Source organism: Choloepus didactylus, chromosome 4, assembly GCF_015220235.1.
Source record: "Choloepus didactylus isolate mChoDid1 chromosome 4, mChoDid1.pri, whole genome shotgun sequence".
Lineage (NCBI taxonomy): Eukaryota > Metazoa > Chordata > Mammalia > Pilosa > Megalonychidae > Choloepus > Choloepus didactylus.
Window position 1 is genome coordinate 35,630,504 of NC_051310.1, and position 23,767 is coordinate 35,654,270.

General features: G+C 42.6%; 1 protein-coding gene across 1 annotated transcript; it reads left to right on the forward strand.

Annotated features, from left to right (window-relative positions):
- The first annotated feature begins 193 nt into the window (after nucleotides 1-193).
- Nucleotides 194-19,566, forward strand: NPC2 (NPC intracellular cholesterol transporter 2). The gene is made up of 4 exons (XM_037832300.1): nucleotides 194-441; nucleotides 6,449-6,556; nucleotides 16,082-16,254; nucleotides 18,765-19,566. Exons 1-4 carry the CDS (start codon nucleotides 360-362, stop codon nucleotides 18,849-18,851), a joined length of 450 nt encoding a protein of 149 aa, XP_037688228.1. The 5' UTR covers nucleotides 194-359; the 3' UTR covers nucleotides 18,852-19,566.
- Nucleotides 19,567-23,767: the final 4,201 nt, after the last annotated feature.

The window sequence follows — 23,767 nt, forward strand, 5'->3', positions numbered from 1 at the left end:
CGCCCTCGGGCAGAACTATTGGGTAGTGTGAGAGGAGGCGGGTCTTGATTGGCTAGAATTGTTCCAGAAACGCCCCCAATAAAGTCCCGATGGAGTGCTGAAGAGGTGGGCAGGGTGGGGCGGAGATGGATCAGAGCCTGGCGGGCCTCGGAGCGGCGGCGATGGGCGGGCGTCAGGGCGGTACCAAGCCTGGCGTGGCTTGCTAGAGCTGGGGGCAGGGCTCGGGCAGGCCTCGGCCCGGTTGGTGATGACTGGTCGCATGACTGGCTTCCTCCCCCGCCCCGCCTGGACAGCAGGTTTATCTTGTGACCGTGGCGGCCTTTTCCTTCTTGCTCGCGCTTGTACGGTGCTTGGCCGCGATGCGTTTCCTGGCCGCTGCGCTCCTGCTCCTGGCACTCAGCGCCGCCGCCCTGGCCGAGCCGGTGTATTTCAAGGACTGCGGTGAGCCCCAGGGCAGCCCGAGGTTCCCGCGCCCCCTGCGGGCGGGCCTCGCGCTGAGCTCCCGAGGCTGGGCTGGGAGGGTCCCGCGGGCGTCCAGACTCAGCCTCGGACCCCGTGTGGTGCGGGCTGGAGTAGACTGAGGTCTGGGAGAGAGGGCTTGCCTCGATGAAACCCGATCGCTCACAACTTGTCTTTTTCCTTGAAGTGCGAGTTTTGGGGAGTTCCTGAACACTTCTGGGGGTGGGCGTTTTGCTGAAGTTTTCTAAAGGTTGTAGAGCACCGCCAGCGCTGAGGGTGAGGGAAGGGGCGCTGGGCTTCAGTTTATTTTTTGCTCTGTATCTCGATAACCGCCTTCTCCCACCCACCCTCTCCATTTCCTTTTCTTTATGCTGACAAGTTAAAAGTCAATTCCCTTTTCTTGATTTGTCCCGTTGGAATTTTGTGATTCTGAATTCAGTTTTTCCTTCTATGAAACTCGTGTTTCTAATCCCAGCATGTGATATGTAACCACCTCTGGCCGCTGTGGTTGGAATCTTTGTTGGAAAATACAGCCAGGAGTAGAAATCCTGAGTGAGTTCATTCCATCAAGTGAATGGAATTAATTGTTCTAGCGGAACTTTTCTAAGGTGGAGAGGTACAATGATCTATGAAAGAGATATGAAACTGATTTTCCAAGACTTTTGAGCTGAAAGAAAACCTGGAGATTATATAGTCAGTCGTTGAATTCCAGAGATGTTGGGTGACCTACCCAAAGTCACCAGTAGAATGGAAAAGTTTGGGAGCTAGGAGACAGAATGGATTAAGGAATGAGGACTGCTGACCTGTTAACACTTGCCCCAGTGAGCTAGGAGACAGGTGCTTGAAATTTATTCCTATTTTGGACTTTCCCACCATTAAACTTAGTGGCCAACATTTGGATGAAGATACTGTATTAGCTTTAACTCATTCAATCCTTATGATCTATTTTACAGATGAGGAAACTGAGACACATAGAGTAACTTGCCCAAGGTTCCAGCTAATAAACAGTAGAAAACTGGCAGTTGTTCATGAGCCACTTTGAGTTTAACTAACATTTTTAAAAAAGAAAAATCTAAAGAAAATAAACGTGGAAATTGCTCTACTTGTTTGAAAAAAGCAGGCAACACCTAGGAGAAGAACTTCTTAAGGGAAGGAGGGTTTCGGTTACAGATTTTCAGTTTACATTTTAATTGGGAAATACCATGTAAAATCTTCAGAACCCACATCAAAAGAGCTTTGAGTCCCACCCTACACTCACCCACCGCCCTTCCTGGGGGGGTAGGATTTCCTCAAGTGAGAAATGGGGCCAGGCAAATTTTAGTTTTGCAATGTTTGCAGGTTGGGGCTGAAGGAATTTATTCTATTGACATTGGAAGTCTAAAAATCTTTTCTACATCCAAGAAACTGGCTGAAGGAGCGACAAGTACTACCTTTTGCTCAGTTCCTACTAAATCATGTGACCCAAAACAAGCAGAAGTTGAACATTGAAAGCTTTAGCTCAAGCTCTGATTTTCAATAGTTTGTGCATGTTTTTCCCTCTCCATAGAAGATTGGGTGGAGTATAACAAAGTGCTTCTCAAATAGCTTCTGATGCCTAAAGAGGAGATTTCTTGCGTGTGCAGTTTGAGAACTTTGCCATGGAGAAGCACACTGGGGCATGAGGGACTTTAAGGTATTATTTACAGACTTACTTGGAGCAGTGGTGGTCGATATGTTGAAAGAGCTAATTAAACAAACTATTCCACCCAAGGGTAGGCACAGGCTGAGAAAGCAAAGTGCATCCACTGAACATTTTTTCGGTGCTGAACTTATCTGGTAATTGTAAAACATGTTCTCTCTACCTGCAGTTTGCTTTCTGTCTTCATGAATTCATTCTACTTTTGAGACAAAAATAATCTGTTTTGTTGACTAGACTGGTAATTTCTATCCACAAAGTATATTTGAAATGAGAGGCCTGGCATCTGGATCAAAAGGGAAATTGCTAACCCACCCAGGAGCAGCTATTCTAGATTAAATGCATAGACTGAATCTGAATATGATGATGATAATAGTGGAAACTTATGTAGCACTACTATATTCCAAACACTTATCAAAGGGCTGCTTTACATGTGTTAACTCCCCTACCCTCCGAGGTAGGTACTGTTATTATCCCCAGAGAGGTTAAGTATCTTGCCTTGGCTTTACACAGTAAAGTAGTGCAGTCATTCAGATTTTAAACCCAAGGTGTCAGGCCCCACAGTCTGCCTCTCCAATGATGATTGAATGGCAGAGCTTAAGTTTACTCTCTCTCAGACACTTAGTAGGCAGGTCACTTGCATCCACTTCCATTTGGCTGCCATTTTCTGGGACCTTCGTGAGGTAATGAGATTTTTAAAGACTTGAACTTAAGTTTTCTTCATCAAGTATTTATTGTGTATAAACAGCATTTTTGTGTTTGTTTAGACTGAGATTTTTTAGAAAAAAGACTCCCTACTCTCAAAGCCAGTTATTTTGAAGAACACACATTTCCAAAGTGGAATCTATTTCTGTATGTTGCAGATGCGTACTTAAAATTGTTTTCCTTGGTAGGAGTGTACTGTCAAAGTTGGGACAGCCGTGACAGAGAACAAAACAGTAGGACGTGATTGAAAGATGGGGGGTGGGGGGGGTGGGGACAGGTTCGGGAATAGCCAGTCTTGAGATTCCAAATGGAAATTGTGGAGCTAGGGCTTGAGCCATTGCTTGTGCCAAATGGGAATGTTGCTTTTCCATAGCTTGCCCAGGAAGTGAGCAGGGGAGCTAGCTAATTTGTTAAATCCCCTTTCACCCATCATTTATGAAATTTTGACAAGTATTAGTTCACAGATGGAGGAGACGTAGAGCCAATGTCTGGTATTACTCCTCAGTGCTTTTTCTCTTCTGTTAGATGGCTCCTGAGCTAAGCTTGAGTTTAAGTCATAAATCAATTTTTGAAACTTCTCAGAAACAACACTGGCAAGTCAGATTAATCCTAGTTCTCTTTTCCTACTACTTTCCTGCAGGTGGCCCCTGTTTTTTAAACATTTGTAGTATTTCTAAGTTAATTATTCCAACTGCTGTATAGATATAGGCCAAATAAGTATTTCCAGGGGGAAAGAAACCTACACTCAGGTAGCAGCATACCTCTGCCATCTTTGCTATGTGAATCTGCCCTGTTTGGAGTTGAGTTTTATTGGGGCCCTAAACTTACATTGGAACTACAAAGACCTTGACCTTAGTTGTCTTCTTTAAGAGTTCAATCCTCTGATCCTTGAAAAAAAAAAATCAAGGTCCTTATGACTTGGTCAAGATTCAAGATACTGCCTGTTATTTTTCCAGTCAAAATATTTCATGATGCATAAGTGGACCTTTAAGATGTCTTCCCTGAAAGAAATGACTAAATAACTGAAGAACACTCAAAGTACAGGAGGAATAGTACAGTTCCCAGAACAGAAATGGCAGGCACTTCCTCTTTCAAGGGTTGAGATGATAATTCCTCTTAAATTCCTTAGTCCACTTACTCACAAGTGAGTCAACTTCTGGAATCAGAAGCCAAAAGCCAAAGCAGAATATTCTGATGCTTTTCATCTTTTCCCCCTATACCTTTAATAGTTCTGCTCTTTTCTTTAGGAAGCCAAGTTGGTACTAAAGAATGAAGAGGTTTCAGGAAGATAAAGTGCTGGGCAAAGGATTTGCTAGGAGTTTGGGGAAGGGACATAAAATCTGGCAGAAGATATATCTTCATCTTTGAAAATCACAAAGGATATGGGAATTGAACCTGTAGGATAGAAAGAGAATAGAGGTGAGGAATAAGGAGGTAGTGCTGCTATCAAGAGACTTGAAAAGGTTGTGTTATATATATAATATATATATGTATAAACTTTTTTATTTTGAAATACTTTCAAACTTACAGGACAGTCACAAAAATAATACATACCCCATAGAGAACTCCAACATACCCTTACCCCCCAACCCCAGAACACTTGAGTGAATGTAGATTGTACACATTATGCTCCTGAAACTCTTAGTACTGGCTTGTACATTTCCTAAGAACAAGGATATTCATTTATGTAACTACCTTAAGTACAGTTATCAAGTTCATGAAATTTAACGTTCATGTAAAGTTTACAGTCTATATTCCAATTTGTTTTGTATGTCCCAATAATGTCTTTTTGAGTCTTCTGTCGTCCCTTGTTAGATTCCATCCAGGATCATGTATTACATGTAACTGTCATTGTCTCTTTATTTGCTCTTCCTTTATTATTATTTTTTTTTTACAAGGGAACTGTATGGTTTATACAGGTAAATGCTTATAAAGGCATTTGATTCTAATTTATGTTTGTCTGTATTTCTCCTCTTCCTTTATTTTTAAAGTTGTGGGAGCATGAATACAACTTTCCCATCTCAACTCCTCCCAAGCATACCATTCAGTGGGACTCATCCCATTCACAGTGTTGCAGAACCCTCACCACCTTCCATTACTAAAACTCCCATCTCCCCAAACAGAAACCCCTTATGCTTTAATTCCCCATTCTCCCTGCCCACTGCCCCTAGCAACCTATATGCTAATCTCTGTCCCTATGAGTTTGCATATTCTCTGATGTTCTCTTTGTAGTTACCATGGGGCTTAAATTTAATATCCTAAATCTATAACAATCTCATTGGCTTTGATACAAACTTAACTTCAATAGCATACACAAACTATATTCTTGTTACCTTCCATTGCCCCACTTTTATGTAGTTCTTGTCACAGATTACATTTTATATGTTTCAAGTCCCAAATTGCTGATTTATCATAACATTTTATGTATGCATGTGCCTGGAAAGGCTTTGTTTGGTTTTGGTTTTGGTTTTGGTTTTGGTTTTGGTTTTGGTTGCATTAAAAGGGCTTGGATCTTTACCCAGAGTCTTCAACTAGTTCTTAATCAGAAATTTCCTTGGGGTCTCCTTCCTTTTGTCACTATGGCTCCTTACAGCTTCATTTAGGTTCTAGTGAGGTTCTTTCCAAGGGCTTCAGAGTCCTCCATCTGCCCTTTCTTTATAAGCAATGTGACCTTGGACAAGTCAACGTAATCTTTCTGCTCTTCTGTTTTCTAATCTCAGACAAGAGTGAGATTTACACTATACGGGGGGTTCTTGATAAATCACAGTTCTTCCTCTTCATTGGATTCCTTTGGCCATCATTTTCCTCCAGATGCCTTAACTTTCTGTTGTTCTTGCTACGCAAGGTACAATTTCCCTGAGGACTAAAACACATGACTTTCTCAGGCCTAAAAACTCCTGGAGCCAGGGACTCCAAATAGGTTCTGTCTGTTCTGAGATCTGGCAGGCTTCCCAACAAATAGTAATATAAATCAGCACTTACTGTTGTAGAAGTTGGGGTGGAAAGATGATTTAACTTATCTTGTCCCTACCTTCTTGGAGTTACAGTTTCCAGTTTGCCTTATTGCTATTTTTGTATAAATGCAATTTTTCCTCTACTGATAAACTTTCATCAGATTTGAGTACCTGTCTATTTGCTGGAAAATGAAAGGGGAAACAGGAATATTTCAATTAAAAGGACGTCTGAGATAAACAATTTTAAGATTTAAATTTGAATTGTGACCCCTTACCATTCAGAATGAAAGACAAGAACCTAGGAAGTTTGGAGTTCCTGTGATTGTAGTTTAACTTTCATCTCTTTTAATAATGTTTTGTGGACATAGTATCTGGATATTATTGAGTTTGAAAAATAATTACTTCTCATGGCCAAGAAACCAACTAGCCACCCCTACCCCCTTTCACCTGATTTACAGGCTATGATTTTAGCAGTAAGATGACTCAAGATTCTGGTTTTTAATTGGACATTGTCTTAAAGATTTCGTCTCAGGAAGGCACTCAGGAGAGAACGAGCTCTCACCCTAATTAGGAGAACTAAGCACCTTCCCCTTGGGAAGGGGGCCACTTAGGTGGTTGATTTTCCCTCCTATTCCAATTCATTTTTCTTCTGCAGGTTCTGAGGTCGGAGTTATAAAGGAACTAAATGTGAGCCCATGTCCCACTCAGCCCTGCCAACTGCACAAAGGACAGTCTTACAGTGTCAACGTGACCTTCAGCAGCAGTGAGTAAATGTGTCATTTTCCCTCAAATTCATCTTAAAGTATAACATAAATCTCAAATATTCAGATCAGCAGGGCATGGGATGAGGGGGGTCAGGCAGGAGTTTTTTGACTGTGTAAAGGTAGGATCCACTACAACTGTAGACACCCTTCTTATACTGGGTTCCCATTTGCTGTTTTCCAGAGTCCATGGCTGCTAGACTTCCAATAGGCCAACGAGGAGATTTCCTAGTGTTCTCACTGTTGTATAACCCCTTAAAAAGTGATGTGTTCACAGGTTAGAAAAGACAACTTAGCTTTTTTTTCAGTCCTATCTTGGCCCATGTGGCACAGTAGGTTTTTATGGGAATGCCAACTCTGTTTAGCTACAGACTCTGCAGAGTATTAGTAAAGGCCCCAATTCTATAAACTTTGGAATGCCTCCAAAATGTTATTTCAAGCAGTGGACCTTTCATCTAGTGAGTCTATGACTTGCCTGAAAACAAAGGTGTAATTAATATTTAATAGCCTCTGTATTGTTTAGAGAACCCACCAGGGACCCAAGAAACAATCAAGAAATCTGAGCTTTCTTCTTCAGTTTAAAGAAATATTGTTGGAACTTGTTGTTCCTTGTACTATTCATCCTTCTCAGATTCCCAAGAATCTAGACAAATATAAAACATTTATTTCTGGGAAGGGCATCTGCCTCAAATCCTTCCTCATTTTCTATCCTATCGAACTAGATTAGAAAATCTAATAAAAAATATTAAAAAGTTCCTGTCATCTCTTGTTCTTAAGCCTAAAGACAGCTTCAAGTACTAGCTCCCTGATTGTTCTCCTGGGCTATACCCTGATGGCTCCCACCCCCACTCCTACAGTTCCAAACCAAAAAAAAAAATGCCTTCTAAACAATAATCATCCTCCAAAAAAGCTTCTGGGATGTCGTCAACATGGAGACACAGGACATCCCCTGAAAAAACCACCCCAGAGATTCAGCAAATATAAGGACAAGATCAAGATTCCCAGAGAAGGAACAGAGGAAAGAAAGTTTACTCTTGGAGGTGAAACAGTTACACAAAAACTGCAAACTTAAAAATTGTACTGCCTATCCAGGGAAAGAATTGGATGAAGAAAGGCTGAGAAGGTCTGCTTAAACTTGGGCTTATTCTGAAGGTCCAGAATAAGTTGGACCACACATCAAAGAAGAGCCTTACCACAAAGCCAATCAATAGTAAAACCCTGGACAAGAGGGAAGCTGATCTTCAGAGTTAACTCACCAGGATAATTGGATGCCTAGACATCAGCAAAAAATTACAGACCATACTAAGAAACAGGAAGATATTGTTCATTCATGGAAACAAATTAAAAATTCAGAGGAGAAAGAATTTGGAAGAACTAATTGAAGATGTACAAACAAATTGTGATGCTTAGATTCATGTGTCCACTTGGCCAGGTGATGGTACCCAGGTGTCTGGTCAAACAAGCACTGGCCTAACCGTTGCTGTGAGGACGTTTGTGGCTGCTTGATAAACCAGAAGGCTGGTTTGTTAAATCATCAGTCAATTGGCTGCAGCTGTGACTGATGATGTCAGTGAAGGGCGTATCTTCCACAATGAAAGAATGCAGTCAGCTAGATTTATCCAATCAGTTAAAGACTTTTAAGTGAGACAGATAGAGGACCTTCACTTCTTCGGCTGACCAGCAAAGCATTTCCTGAGAAGTTCATCAAACACGTTCATCAAAGTTGCCAGTTCGCTGCCTGAGGAGTTCATTGAACATCTTCATTGGAGTTTCCAGTTTGCTTCCTGCCCTACAGAATTTGGACTCGTGCATCCCCACAGTTGTGTGAGACACTTTTATAAATCTTATATTTATAGATATCTCTTGTTGATTCTGTTTCCCTAGAGAGCCCTAACTAGTGCAACTTGGTACCTGGAGTGGTACTTGAGAAACAGAATCTTGAAATGGGCTTTTACACTTTGTTTTCTACTCTGATTAGATTCAAAGACACTAATGACTTCATTTCCAATAATCAAGATGGCACCAACAGTCCATGGGGTGAGTTGGCAATGGAGATACGCAAAATAGCACCATCTGATTCTCCTAATCATACTCTTGTATGAAGCAAGGCTTTGGGTGACAGTGTTTTCGACACCTTCACAGAGTTTTGCAGAGTTAAGAAGTATAATGATATTGGCTGGTTGTTCTTAGATATGCTGGATAAAGTTATAAGAGAAAGGGAAGAGCTAAAGGCTTCAAATTTAAAACTTAGGTGCCCTATGACAGATGTAAAGGTTTCTACATGTGCCCTGAAAGAAAATCTTATTTCCTGTGGCCGCAGACTTGAAATTTCTGAAAACCAGACCCAAAGTCTCATTGTGCGAGTAGCAGATTTACAACATAAACTAAAATCTCAACCTTGCAGGGTGTCTGCTGTTAAAGTAAAGGCATTGATTGTAAAAGAATGGAATCCTGAAACTTGGGATAGGGACATATGGATTGATAATAATGGCAGTGAGGACATTGGAACCCTGGATTCTGCTGAGTCATTGTTAGATATACCTGTAGTGGTCTGCCCTGAGGAGCCTGCCATCGAGACTCTACCTAAGGCGATTAACCCTTCCGTGCCTGCTAAACCTGTAATCACCTCCCCTGAGGAAGCAGCCCTCACTCCTCTAGCTGGAGAGATTAATCCTGTTTTATAAGATGAAACTGAACAGAATGTCCTGAGCTAAATGGCTTGAGGGATACTTCTAATTCTTTTCATGACCCACCCCCACCACCAGTCTTTGCTTCAAGACCTATAACTAGACTAAAGTCCCAACAGGCCCAGAAGGGTGAGATACAAAGTGTGACCCATGAGGAAATACGCTATACTCCAAAAGAACCGTTTGAGTTTTCCAACTTATACAGACAGAAACCAGGGGAATATGTGTGGGAATGGATAATAAGGGTATGGGATAATGGTGGAAGGAATATAAAGTTGGATCAGTCTGAATTTACTGATATGGGTCCACAAAGCAGAGATTCTGCATTCAGTGTTGCAGCTTGAGGGGTTAGAAAGGACGGTAACAGTTTGTTTGGGTGGTTGGCTGAAACATGGATCAAAAGGTGGCAGGCATTACCGGAGGTTGAAATGCCGGAACTGCCCTGGTATAACGTATAGGAAGGGATTCAAAGGCTTAGAGAGATTGGAGTGTTAGAGTGGATTTATCATGGAAGACCTGCTCACACACCCCTGGAATGTCCAGAGGACACACTTTTTACCAGGACTGTGAGGAATAAATTTGTGAGACTAGCTCCATCATCCCTGAAGATCTCTGTAGTCGCCCTTCTCTGTAGGTCAGATATTACTGTAGGAACTGCTGTCACTGAGCTGGAATCCTTAAACACAATGGGGATAGTTGGATCCCAGTGGGCAGAAGCCAAGTGGCTGCAGTTAATGGCCACAGACAAGGTGGGCATGGCTACCATAATGGAAAACAGGCCCAAAGCAGCAGTCACAATAATCTGACTCGCAGAGACTTATGGCATTGGCTAGTAGATCATGGAGTACCTAGTAGTAAAATAGATGGGCAATTGACTAAATTCTTGTTTGAACTATATAAGCAGAAGAATTCTAGGTCAAGTGAACAAAAGTCTCTTTCTTAAATTACAAGAACAGAGAGTCACGACCCCTTAATCAATTCCCAGACTTGAGACAGTTTACAGATCGAGAGCCCCTTGAATGAGGGGAAGGCTGGGTACCCTTGGGGAAGGACTCTGTTACACTGCCCAAAATTTATACTGTTAATCTTCCTCCCAGCCTTCCCCAGGGGGACCTACAGCCTTTTACCAGGGTAACTGTGCATGGAGAAAAGGAAATGATCAGATATTTCACAGATTATTAGACACTGGTTCAGAAGTGACATTAATTCCAGGAGACCTAAAACATCACTCTGGTCCACCAGAGTTGGGGCTTATGGAGGACAGGTGATCGATGGAGTTTTAGCTCAGGTCTGTCTCACAGTGGGTCCAGTGGGTCCCCAAACCCATTCTGTGGTTCTTTCCCCCAGTGCCAGAATGCATAATTGGAGTAGACATACTTAGCAACTGGCAGAGTCCTCACATTAGTTCCCGGACTCATGGTGTGAGGGCTATTATGGTGGGAAAGGCCAAGTGGAAGCCACTAGAACTGCCCCTGCCTAGCAAAATAGTAAACCACAAGCAATACTGGATTCCTGGAGGGATTGAAGAGATTAATGCCACTCTTAAGAACTTGAAGAATACAGAGGTGGTGATTCCCACCACATCCCCATTCAACTTTCCTATTTGGCCAGTGCAGAAAACAGATGGGTCTTGGAGGGTGACAGTGGATTATCATAAGCTTAACCAGGTGGTGACTCCAATTGCAGCTGCTGTTCCAGATGTGGTACCATTGCTTGAGCAAATCAACACATCCCCTGCTAGCTGGTGTGCAGCTATTGAGCTGGCAAATACTTTTTTCTCAATAGCAGTTAGTGAGGACCACCATAAACAGTTTGCATTCAGCTGGCAAGGCCAGCAGTTTACATTCACTGTGCTACCTCAGGGTTAGATCACCTCTCCAGCCCTATATCATAATATTGTCCGCAGGGATCTTAATAGCTTCTCCCTCCCACAAGACATCACACTGGTCCACTATATTGATGATATCATGTTGATTGGACCTAGTGAGCAAGAAGTAGCAACTACTCTAGATTTGTTGGTATGCTATTTTGCGTGGCAGAGGATGGAGATAAATCCAACAAAAATACAGGGGCCTTCCACCTCAGTAAAATTACTAGGTGTCTAGTGGTGTGGGGCATGTCAAGGTATCTTTTCTAAGGTGAAGGATAAGCTGTTGCATCTGGCCTCTCCTACGACCAAAAAAGAGGCACAATGCTTAGTTGGCCTCTTTGGATTTTGGAGACAACATATTCCTCATTTGGATGTGCTACTCAGGCCCATTTATCGAATGACCAGAAAAGCTTATAGTTTTGAGTGGGGACCGGAACAAGATGAGGCTGTGCAACAGGTTCAGGCTGCTGTGCAAGTTGCTCTGCCACTTGGACCATATGATCCAGCTGATCCAGTGGTGCTGGAAGTGTCAGTGGCAAATAGAGATGCTGTTTGGAGCCTTTGGCAGGCTCCTATAGGAGAATCACAATGCAGGCCCTTAGGATTTTGGAGTAAAGCTTTACCATCCTCTGCAGATAACTACTCTCCATTTGAGAAACAGCTGTTGGCCTACTACTGGGCCTTAGTAGAGACAGAATGCTTAACCGTGTACCACCAAGTTACCATGAGACCTTAGTTACCTATCATGAGCTGGTTGTTGTCCAACCCACCAAGCCATAAAGTTGAGCAGGCACAGCAGCACTCCATCATAAAATGGAAATGGTATATACGAGATAGAGCTCGAGTGGGTCCTGAAGGCACAAGTAAGTTACATGAGGAAGTGGCCCAAATGCCCGTGGCCCCCACTCCTTCCACCTTACCTTCTCTTTTCCAGCCCAGAGCTATGGCCTCTTGGGAAGTTCCTTACAATCAGTTGACTGAGGAAGAGAGAACTCAGACCTGGTTTACATATGGTTCTGCATGATATGCAGACACCACCCAAAAGTGGACATCTGCAGCATTGCTGCCCGTTTCTGGGATGTCCCTGAAGGACAGTTGTGAGGGGAAATCCTCCCAGTGGGCAGAACTTCGAACAGCGCTCCTGATTGTTCACTTTGCTTGGGAGGAGAACTGGCCAGAGGTGCATTTGTATACTGATTCATGGGCTGTTGCCAATGGTTTGGCTGGATGGCCAGGAATTTGGAAGGAACATGATTGGAAGATTGGTAGCAAGTCTGGGGAAGGGGTATGTGGATAGACCTTTCTGAGTGGGCAAAAAACATGAAGATATTTGTGTCCCATGTGAATGCTCACCAGAGGGTGACTTCAGTAGAAGAAGATTTTAATAACCAAGTGGATAAAATGACCTGTTTGGTGGATTCAGCCTCTTTCCCCAACCACTCCTGTCATTGCCCAATGGGCTCATGAACAAAGTGGTCATGGTGGTAGGGATGGAGGTTATGCATGGGCTCAGCAACATGGACTTCCACTCACCAAGGCTGACCTGGCCACAGCCACTGCTGATTGCCCAGTCTGCCAGCAGCAGAGACCCACACTCAGTCCCCGATATGGCACCATTCCCCGAGGTGATCAGCCTGCTACCTGGTGGCAGGTTGATTACATTGGACCACTTCCATCATGGAAGGGGCAGTGATTTGTTCTTACTGGAATAGACATATACTCCGGATATGGGTTTGCCTTCCCTGCAAACTTCCGGATATGGGTTTGCCTTCCCTGCCAAAACTACCATCCGTGAACTTGCAGAATGCCTTATCCACTGTCATAGTATTCCACACAGCATTGCTTCTGACCAAGGAACCCACTTCACAGTGAATGAAGTGAGGGAATGGGCACATGCTCATGGAATTCTCTGGTCTTACCATGTTCCCCATCATCCAGAGGCAGCTGGGTTGATAGAATGGTGGAATGGCCTGTCGGAAGACTCAATCATGGCACCAACTAGGTGGCAATACTTGCAGGACTGGGGCATTGTTCTCCAGGCAGGAGGCTATGTATGCTGTGAATCAGTGTCCACTCTATGGTGCTGTTTCTTCCATAGCCAGGATTCATGGGTCCAGGAATGAAGGGGTAGAAACAGGAGTGGCACCACTCACTATCACTCCTAGTGATCCACTAGGTAAATTTTTGCTTCCTGTCCCTGCAAGCTTAAGCTCTGCTGGTCTACAAGTCTTTGTTCCAAAAAAAGGAGTGCTTCCACCAGGAAACACAACAATAATTCCATTGAACTGGAAGTTAAGACTGCCACCTGGCCACTTTGGGCTTCTTATGCCTCTGGATCAACTGACAAGGAAGGGGAATACTGTACTGGCTGGGGTGATTGATCCTGACTATCAAGGGGAAATAGCACTGCAACTACACAATGGAGGTAAAGAAGAGTTTTCCTGGAATACAGGAGATTCCCTAGGGCGTCTCTTAGTGATTAAAGTCAATGGAAAACTGCTACAACCCAATCCAGGCAGGACTACCAATGGCCAAGAAACTTCAGGAATGAATGTTTAGGTCATCCCACTAGGCAAAGAACCACAGCCAGCTGAAGTGCTTGCTGAGGGTAAAGGGAACATGGAATGGGTAGTGGAAGAAGGTAGTAATAGGAACTACGGCCGCGTGACCAGTTACAGAAATGAGGATTATGATGGCATGAATATTTTCTCCTTGTTTTGTTATGAATATGTTTGTATTTGTCCGTTATGCAAATATCTTTGCTTTCTTCTCTGTCTTATCCCCTTATCATATGACATAAGCTGCATTGTTCATTTTGCAGTATTTAAGTAAAAGGAAATCAATTTTAAGAGTTAATGTCACCCAAGGACTTGCACCCTATTCTGGAGAGATATAGTGCATTTCTGGTTGTACGCTGGACAGTGGAGTATTGTTACGTGAAATATTTGTCTGTTATTGTTCTCTACTTAGAGCTAAAGTATGGTTTTAGGTGATGTGTATAACTGCCAAGTTGACAAGGGTTAGACTGTGATGGTTAGGTTCATATGTCATCTTGGCCAGGTAATGGTACCAGGTGTTTGGTCAGGCAAATACTGGCCTAAACATTGCCGCAAGGACATTTGTGGCTGCTTGATAAACTAGAAGGCTGGTTTGTTAAATCATCAGTGAATTGGCTGCAGCTGTGACTGATGATGTCAGTGAAGGGATTGTCTTCCACAATGAGAGAATGCAATCAGCTGGATTTAATCCGATCAGCTGAAGACTTTTAAGCAAGACAGATAGAGGACCTTTGCTTCTTCCGCTGACCAGCGAAACATTTCTTGAAGAGTTCGTTGAAGTTGCCAGTTCGTTTCCTGAAGAGTTCATCGAACATCTTCACTGGAGTTGCCAGTTTGCTGCCTGCCCTACAGAATTTGGACTCATGCATATCCACGGTTGCGTAAGACACTTTTATAAATCTTATATTTATAGGTATCGCTTGTTGATTCTGTTCCCTGGAGAACCCTAACTAATACACAAATCTAAATTAATTCAAGGAGATGAAGGAAAATATGCATAAAAAGATAAAGTATATTAAGACAATGTGTGAGCATAAAGAAGAATTTGAAAGTGTAAAAGAAACAATAGAAATTATGGGGATGAAAGGCACAATAGTAGATTAAAAGTACACAAAAGACATACAACAGCAGAGTTGAACAGGCAGAAGAAAGAATCAGTGAGCTAGAAGACAGGACAATCAAAAAAAAAGTCAGAAGAACAGATAGATCAAAGAATAGAAAAAATTGAACAGTATCTCAGGGATTTGAGCACAGCATGAAACACACAAACATATATGTCATGGGTGTCCCAGAAGGAGAAGAGAAAAGGGGCAGAAAGAATATTTGAGGAAATAATAGCCGAAAATTTCCCAACTCTTATGAAAGACATATACATTGTCCAAGAAGCACCATGTACTCCAAACAGAATCCTACTGCAAGATACTAGTAGAAGAGTGCTCTAAAACAAATGTGCAACACTAGTACAAGGTGTTAATAATAGGATGGTATATGGGAAAAAACGCACCTGTAAACAAAGGCAACTGCTATTTTTGAAAAAAGGTACAATTATTAAAAAGTGCTATCATCAAGTGAAGCAAATATTCCATACCAATGCAAGGTGTTAATGGTGAGGCAGTGTATGGGAATCTGGTATTTTATGTATGATTGTTCTGTAAACCCACAATTTCTCTAATTTAAAAAAAAAAAAAAGTCATCACAACTTAGAGAGAAAGAAATAGAGCCAATACACTGAATCTCCAAAATACCGTAATAGCTCATAACTCTGGTTGGCCTAATTTTATAATACTTTTATTTCTCCTGCCAAAGGTCTTAGCCTGTCTTGTCATATGAAGGATGGAAGTTGGCCGGAAATGTAGCTCTTTCTGGTCTTATGATCTTAACCAGTTTCTAAAAGGTTACCTCTTTCACCATTGTTACAGCCCATGGCATTTCTGTGGAGACTCCTTATTCCCTCTTTCCATTTTGCCTTCCTTTGTATTTTTATTTATAATGGAACCCTCTGGGCAGGTATAGAACAGATGAAATTCAGAGACCAGTCTCCTAAAACCCTAAGGCATACATTACACTCTGACAGAAACTGATTATTTTACTGCCAAAGTTCAGTTGCCTTGTTGGGGGAGATTATTTATCCAGATAATTCCGATTGTCTTGAGGAACTGAAAGCCGGTGAAGAGCAAAGAAAATAACCCCTGTTGATTGTTCCATTTTGCATGATTCAGTAATTTTTTCAAATTTTGGACTGAATGCTTGCTTTGTCCTAGGAACCAGGTAGAACTACAAAGAGAAATAGACAGGCTTTCTGATGTGCTATCATAGAAACGCCATTGCTTGAGAATACGTCTGAATTTTTGGTATAGAGTTTGGAAATAGACTGTTTCCTTCACCATCTAATTTTCTTTATTTTCTCTGTAGAAATTCAGTCTCAAAATAGCACAGCCTTGGTGTATGGCATTGTGTTTGGTTTTGAAGTTCCCTTTATGATTCCTGAACCTGATGGTTGTAAGAGTGGAATTAAGTGTCCCATCCTAAAAGACCAGACTTACACCTACCTGAATAAACTGCCAGTGAAGAGCGAATACCCCTCTGTAAGTGACCTTGTGGGGGAGGACACTGGAGGCCTTGTGGCTGGATTAGAAATCTGAGGGGAGGGGGCAGGAAGCAAACACTGAGGTGTGGGAGTCCCAGGATCCCTCATCTGTTTGATGAGGAAGCCAAAGCCTGCGGAGAGGAGACAGATTTGTTGGGAGTTATATTAGTCAGGGTTCTGTAAGGAAACAGAACCGACAGGAGATATCTGTAAATATTATGAGATTTTATAAAAGTGTCTCATGCAACTGTGGGGATGCACAAGTCCAGATTCCGTAGGGCAGGCTGCACGCTGGGAACTCTGATGTAGGTTTTCAATGAATTCCCCCAGGAGATGCTGACTGGCTGAAGTAGAGAGGAAAATTCTCTCTTCTGACTGCTAAAGTTATCTCCTTTTAAAGCCTTCAAGTGATTGGATAAGACTTCTCTCATTGCTGAGGGCAATCTCCTCAGCTGATTGTAGATGTAATCAGCCACAGATGCAATCAACTTTACTGATGATTTAAGTCCATGAAATGTCCTCACAGTAATGGTTAGGCCAGTGCTTGCTTGACCAGACAAGTGGGCACCATAACCTGGCCAACTTAACACATGAACCTAACCATCCCAGGAATCATGGGCAGATGGCTTTCAATATGCCCCTTTGTTCTTTGACTGTGACCTAATGGTTAGTCTTCACCTAATGATGCCATTTGTATACACAGTATTTTTACATAATATTTCATATTCTCACGGCCACCCTACAGGGGGGTGATATATACCAGTTTACAGATGAAGAAATTGGAGCCTCAAAAGGTATATGATACAGCCTAGATTTAGATCTGGCTCTTGTGACTCCCAAGCCAGTGCAGTGCCCAAGCCAGATACCAAATAGTTCGAGATCTAGTTGTCTTAGCATTGTAATCAGAAAAATCTGATTTCTCCATTAATCTCTTAATAAAAAAGCAGTAGTTTGTTAGCTTCATAGCAGAGAGGTAGTTTTTTCCACTCTTCTTTCTCTCCACTATACCACGTCCACCTCTGACCCACTCTGCTCTACCCACTTCTTTTTCTACCAAGCACTTGCAAGATTATATGCTGCTTGAGTGGGTCTTGTGTTAAAGGCACAAATCTTGATAAGAATGGAGGAAGTAAAGCGATTACTTTTTTTCAAAAAAAAAAAAAAAAAAAAAAGCTGCATTTCTTGAAAGAAGTCAAGTAGAACCCAGGCACATACTGGCCATTTATTTTCTAGAAAAAGCAAGTAATTTAAGGACATTCCAAAAAGTCGTTGATAGGTAGCATGTGCTTAAGGGATGTTAGAGACCATAAAGTTCAGGAACAGATTTGTAGATTAATTCATGGGGTGTTCACATAATTGTGGACATTTCTGAACCTCAATTAAGTATGAGAGTGTATAAGCAGGGCCCTATAAAGAGTAGGTACTTAATATATGGTATTTTTGTTTTTTAAGTGAATTACATTTAATTTGAAAAACAGCTCAAACTGTGTTGGTATAAGAACCAAGTGAAGCAGTAGTTAATGTGTACCAATCTTGAAAAACTCACAAAAAAAGTTTCAAGAAGCTGGGTATCATTGTAATGCAAATGTTGCATAGTGAAGAAGCATTTGAGTACAGAAGAGAAAGTAGTAACTAATGACAAGTAAGCTAATATCCACATAAGAAAGGATGGGCAAAATGTCAGTGAATTATTAAGAATTAGAGGGGACATGCAATGGTATGAGTGTAACAAGGCAAGACAGAGCTCTGTAACAAGATATATTATTAGAAAGTTAGGAAAGTTAATTGTAACTATATTGCAACAAAGGGTTGTTGTCACCGAGATGATTTGTATAGCCCTAAACTGCTTTGGATCTCCTTCATGCTTTGACATTTCCATTTCCAGCTAACAAAGTTTCCTTATACTTAATCTAGCTTTTTATAAGTGTACAATTGGCATTCAGTGGCATTAATTACATTTATTATGTTGTGCAACCATCACCTCCACCCATCACCAAAACTTTTTTGTAACCCCAAATAGAAACTCTACCCATTAAGCAGTAACTTCCTCCCACCAGTTGTAGAAATCTCTACTCTTTCTGTCTCTAAGAATTTGCTGAAGACTCTAACCTTTCTATTCTCTGATCTTCATGGTTACAGTTGGAAAAGGATCAGATTGCCCAATATATGAGAAATTGTTAAAATGTAAATTATTTTTTTGTGTAAGTTTCATATATGTACCATTGCTCTGAGAGGGAAAAGAGTCCTTCAGAAATTGTATTTAGCCAGTTAACTAGATTAGTATGTGGTGCTAGTAACACCAATGTTGGGTATAACTTGGCTTACTCTTCTAAGTTTGAAGGTCACAGGCCCAAAACCTAAGCAGCCTTCACAATGACATAATTCAAAGAGAAGTATGAGGAAGGTAGACAGCTTGTTACAATCTGTAGCTGGGATACCTAGTTACCAATGATAGATTAAGATCAGGTCACATTTTCATTTTTCCCCATCTTTTTTCTCTTTCTCCAGGTTAAAGTGGTGGTGAAGTGGGAACTTAAGGATGACAAAAAAAAGTGTCTCTTCTGCTGGAAAATCCCAATAGAGATCACCTCCTAGAGCTACCAACAGATCTGTCTCGGGGGTGGGAGGGCATGAGTGGGGGTGGGAGAAGAATGGGAGGAGGAACAAGACTGAAGCTAAATCGGTGCCATAAAATGAAAGGAATGTCCAGATTACTGTTTTCTGCCTCTCAACCTCCCAAAGCATCTACAACCCTGTTACCTGAGACCTCAGAACTGTTTCCCTTAGTATACCATTTGAAAAAAGGTTGAAGGAAGGAGCGAGAATGAGCCTGTAGGACTAGGGATTGATTGTCATCTTCAGGGTTTTTTGCAGTTGGAATGGGGGGGGCCCAACTAGATAGGATCTGAGAGAGGTTGCTTAGGGATATCGGATAACCTGCCCTAGACTTGTCTGTCGGCCCTCACAGTGGAGGGGGCAGTCCAAACCACAAGTTCCTCATCTTCAAGTGCCTCACTGAGCTCACCGCATCTGGCCAACGAGTCTGCTGACCCCTGAGAGCACCTCCAGCCCCATTGCTTCAACCGTACAGACTTCCTCTCCACTAGTATCCAGTGTTTCATTGAAGGCAAAGTGTTCTACGACAGAAATTCAACTCTGAACGTCCAGTTCTCTGTCTCCTTTTCTGTCTTAGGTGACTTTATTAAATGCAACACTTGTTTAGCAGATGTTTGATTTTTTTAACAACATTAACTTGTGGCCTCTTTATGCACCTAAAAATGTGCCGGTAAATAAAAACTTGTCAGGCGTATATTTGCCTTTAGGCCGTGGTCACCTGCTTCTTTTCAGACCATGCATTTCTGCAGGTGCACGGGAGGCAAGCATCCAGTTCCCAGTGGAAGCCCTGGACTGCGCTGGGGAACTGGGAGGTAGGGGTTACAAGTTGGGAGGCACAGGGATCTTTGGGGAACCCCCTGCCATGATGAAGAAAGCCTAGAAGTTAGATGCCATAGAGCCAATAAGAAAATGAAATATTGTATCAAGTACTGGCTAAATTCTTTGTGAAGTACAAGTATAATCATATTGTATATCATACAAATATTTTTTGTCTACTTTGACAAAATATGCTATCAATTGACTTTTAGCTGTCAAGGGGATTAGAACCCAGTTCACAAATGAGTTGTGTGGACCTTGGAAAGTTGTTATGTCGGGAAAGAGAAGAAGAAACTAGTTTTTTTAGCTGTGCTCATACAGAGTGCCTCTGAAGCAAATAACTCATTTGATTAGCTCTTTTCATGCTAATGACTACACTAGACCCTTGGATTTCTTTGTCCTCTGAGTTCCCCAGGAAAGCCACCAGGGGACAGCAATACATCAAGCAAACGGTACTTGACTGCCAAGGTTTACCTGTTAATTCCGGGAGCCATTCAGCTACACACTATCTAGCTAAGATCTTTTGTGTGTCTTATCACATTGCTTCTAGAGGAAGTGCCCACCCTGTGGCCAGATGCCTCACCCTAGGAACTGTGTGCATCCCAAAGGTGGGTGCCTGGCGGTTCACTGCCTGCGCCTCTGCTTCAGACTTCCTGTGCTTGAAACATGGCTCCACCAAGGAATGGGACTAACGGTGTGCTCTTTAAGTCACCTCATCTCTCTACTTCAGTTTCCTTATCTATTAAATAGGGCTAATAACAGGATGGTTGTGAGGCTTAAGTGAGAGGATCCATGTAAAATACCTGAAATGACTGCAGCACATAGTACACACTCAGTAAACGTTAGTGTTATACCAGAAGACAGACATCGTCCTCAACTAGAAACAGGAGGAAAATCAGAATGTTCCGTCTGATGGGTGATGATGTGTCTCAGGAAAATGAGGTTCTCCTGTGCACAGGAACTTTCAGAGGTGCCTGGTCCCAGGGCTCAGTTCTGTGTGTCTGCTAGTGCCCTATTCACGGAAGAGTCCTCATAGCATCTAACTCCGTTGAGGCTAATGGCAACCTAAACCGTGTTTCATCCTCTTCTACCCTCACATGTTAAAAGAAGACAAAGGAAAAGCAGTAGAGAGCAGCAGCATAAGGCAGCAGCTTGTGACTTTGCTAGCCATTGTGAGGCCGTGTGAGCTTACAGCAGTGAGCCAGGGGAGGGCTCCCACGGTGGGGGGGGATTAGTTTGAAAGGTCGTCTTCTTTACGGACAATTCACAGGAGCTGCCCGAGTCATTAAAACACTGAAAAGCACTGTATCTTAGGCTATTTATATTTAAAAGGTCATGCAACAGTCTCATGCTTTTCTAGTCCACTGAGCAAGCCATGGAGGTTTAGGCACAACTCTCATGAATTCCAGGGCAAATAAATCACAGGCTCCAATTGTTAAAAAAAAAAAGAAGAAAAAGAAGAGCACTGCTGTGTAAGGAATAAATGGAACCCAACACTAAAACCCCCAGCTTGGGATAGTGTTGTGTGTGAGGCCTTAGTCACACCATCTGCATGCTTGCAAAAAGCAATAAGCATGAGGTAGTTTTCATAGCCTGTATATTTGGTGTTGAACTCTTTGTTGATTTTTTTGAAGAAAAAAATATGTTGACATAAATGTCTATTCCCTGAGAACATCTCCCATTTGTAGGAAGGGTGGCTTGAAATAGATGAAGTCCAAGCCAAGGAAAGATAATCTGGGATTAGCCATTTTCAGATAATCCAAAGAAGAAAATAATGCTTAAATGACTGGGTAGGGATGAAGACAGAGTCATGGTACAGAGGAATGCCTTGACACACAGAAAGAGTTATGTGTGATAATTGTTTGCCTGGGTTGCTATAGTGACAATCACCTGAACAAGTGTTTTCCACAGATGTTGCCTAAAGGTCTTTAGAGGAGTTGAACTGTTTAGGATGGTTGTATCATTTTCCGTGAAGAGAATCCCCTGGCCTATCCCTCAGATTCTACACTGAATCCTGTTCACTTACAGCTGTCAGTTGACTAGCAACTAAATGGGCTGGGTGTTGGTTGCCATGGAAACAGCTAAAAGGCCCATTGCTATGGGAACCTACCATGCTTTCCACACCAGGGGTTTGGTTCCTAAAAAAGGGGTAACAGGAAGGGTGGAACACAGGGGATGAGCTGCATAGGTGGCCTGGGGGGTCCAAAAGAGGGTGAGCAATGGACTGTGGCAGTGTGGGTGAGCTGGGTGGCCTGCTCCTTGCAGATGGGGCAGTGGCCTTCTCTTTTTCCACTCTCCAGGCATTCTCTGCCTATTCTCTGTTGCCTAGTGGTAGCCACAAAGCATAGATATTTGCTGTCCCAAATGGAGAGTAAGGACACGAGATTTGGGGGGGTGGGTCCAGCATGTTAGTGCTGTGCCCTCATCTGCAGGAACTCAGAGGGAAAACCTTGGCTCACCTTTGGTAGCTCTTATCCACTAATTATGTGTCCCAGATGAGCAGCCAGCAGGTGAAAGGATCCGCCTCGCTCTGCCCGCCAATGGGTCAGGCTGTAGGAGCCCAGCAGACACAATGGATGAACATAGCAGAGGTGCTGGGGGGCCCAGATCAGAAAAGCAGAGGGGCAGGCCAGCAGCAGGACTCTCTGTTCTCAGCATTAGAGAAATGCCTTACTGTGCTTTCTACACCCCCTACCCACCCATGTGGCTCTGCCACAAAAGGGGGTACTGCCCGAAGATCAAAATATTAAAGACAAGGTCTGACCGAGATTCTCAGTGTATACTCAATGGTCATAAGATTCTTTCCCATGTTTTGCAACAAAGGTAAATAACTCTTTAATCAGTGTTTGGTGGTAAGACGGCCTTGTACTGGAACAGAGAGAAAACATCTTAGTGGCTCTTCCACTAACTACTTACTGTTGATGTGTATGTAACTTTGTATTGGTTGAAGGAATTGGACTAGATGATCTATAATGTTCCTTTCAGAACTAACAGCTTATGATTCATGGAAAAGCAGTTTGAGCACCACAGCAAGAGAACGCAGACTAACCTCTTTTTCCATTTATTCCTTCCTGTGAAGGCAGAGAGAATCCCCGGAGTCCAGAGGGGCCTAGGCCTGAGGTGAAGGCCAAGACGTTTGATTTAGGGACCTTCTCGGATACGTTTGGCCCAGAGGACTTTCATCTTTTTGTCCAGAATTCAGAGATGTGTGGTTTTGATATTCTCTCTTCATCTTGCCTTCCCTCCACCTGGGGTTGCTTCTGTGTCTAGGAGCCTGGCACCGGGCAGAGGGATGCCAGCCAGCATTTGGCTGCTCCACAGGGCAACTGAACATTTCCCCAGGATCTGTGGGGAGGTTTTCACTTTGGGAACACAGTAGTTGCTTATGGAGTTCTATGACATTTAGATTTTTAAATATAAACCTGGGTTTGTATGCCACCTCTCTCTCTTTCCAGCTGGTTAATTAGGATAAATTACTTAATCTCTTAAGGCCTCAATTTCCTCAGCTGTAAAATAGGGATGATAAGAACACTCACCTCCGGGTGTTTCTAATGATGACAGGTATGTAAATTGTACACTGTGGTGCCTGACTCATAACAAGCACCTGAGAAAGGTCGTTATTATTATCATCATCATCATAGATAAGAAAGGAAGACTGCAGCCATGATTTTCCACCCCTGGAAACCACTCAGAGGCCTAGAATCATAGCATTTGCCACGAATTTATCTTTCAAATTTAATTCCTGGAGCCTTTTGAGGCTGACAGCCTCTGATGCCCCTCCCTGTGGTTTGCTTTCATTAAGCCAGATGCTAATCCTCCCTTTATCAGGCTCAAACACATTCTTTTTCACGTGTAGTTTTTTGTGTGGGGCTTACCTTCCTACTAGTCTATCAACATATAAGCATCTTTAAGTAAATGCCTATAGCTCAGCAATTATTAATTTTTTTTTTTTTTTTGATATGAAGAAATGCCATGATTCTTGGGGTTTTGAATCTATTTAACCCTCTGGCAGCCTTTAACTCCAAAGGAGAGGGAATAGTAACAGTTGACTTGGTTCCATCATCCTGAAGCAGGGCACA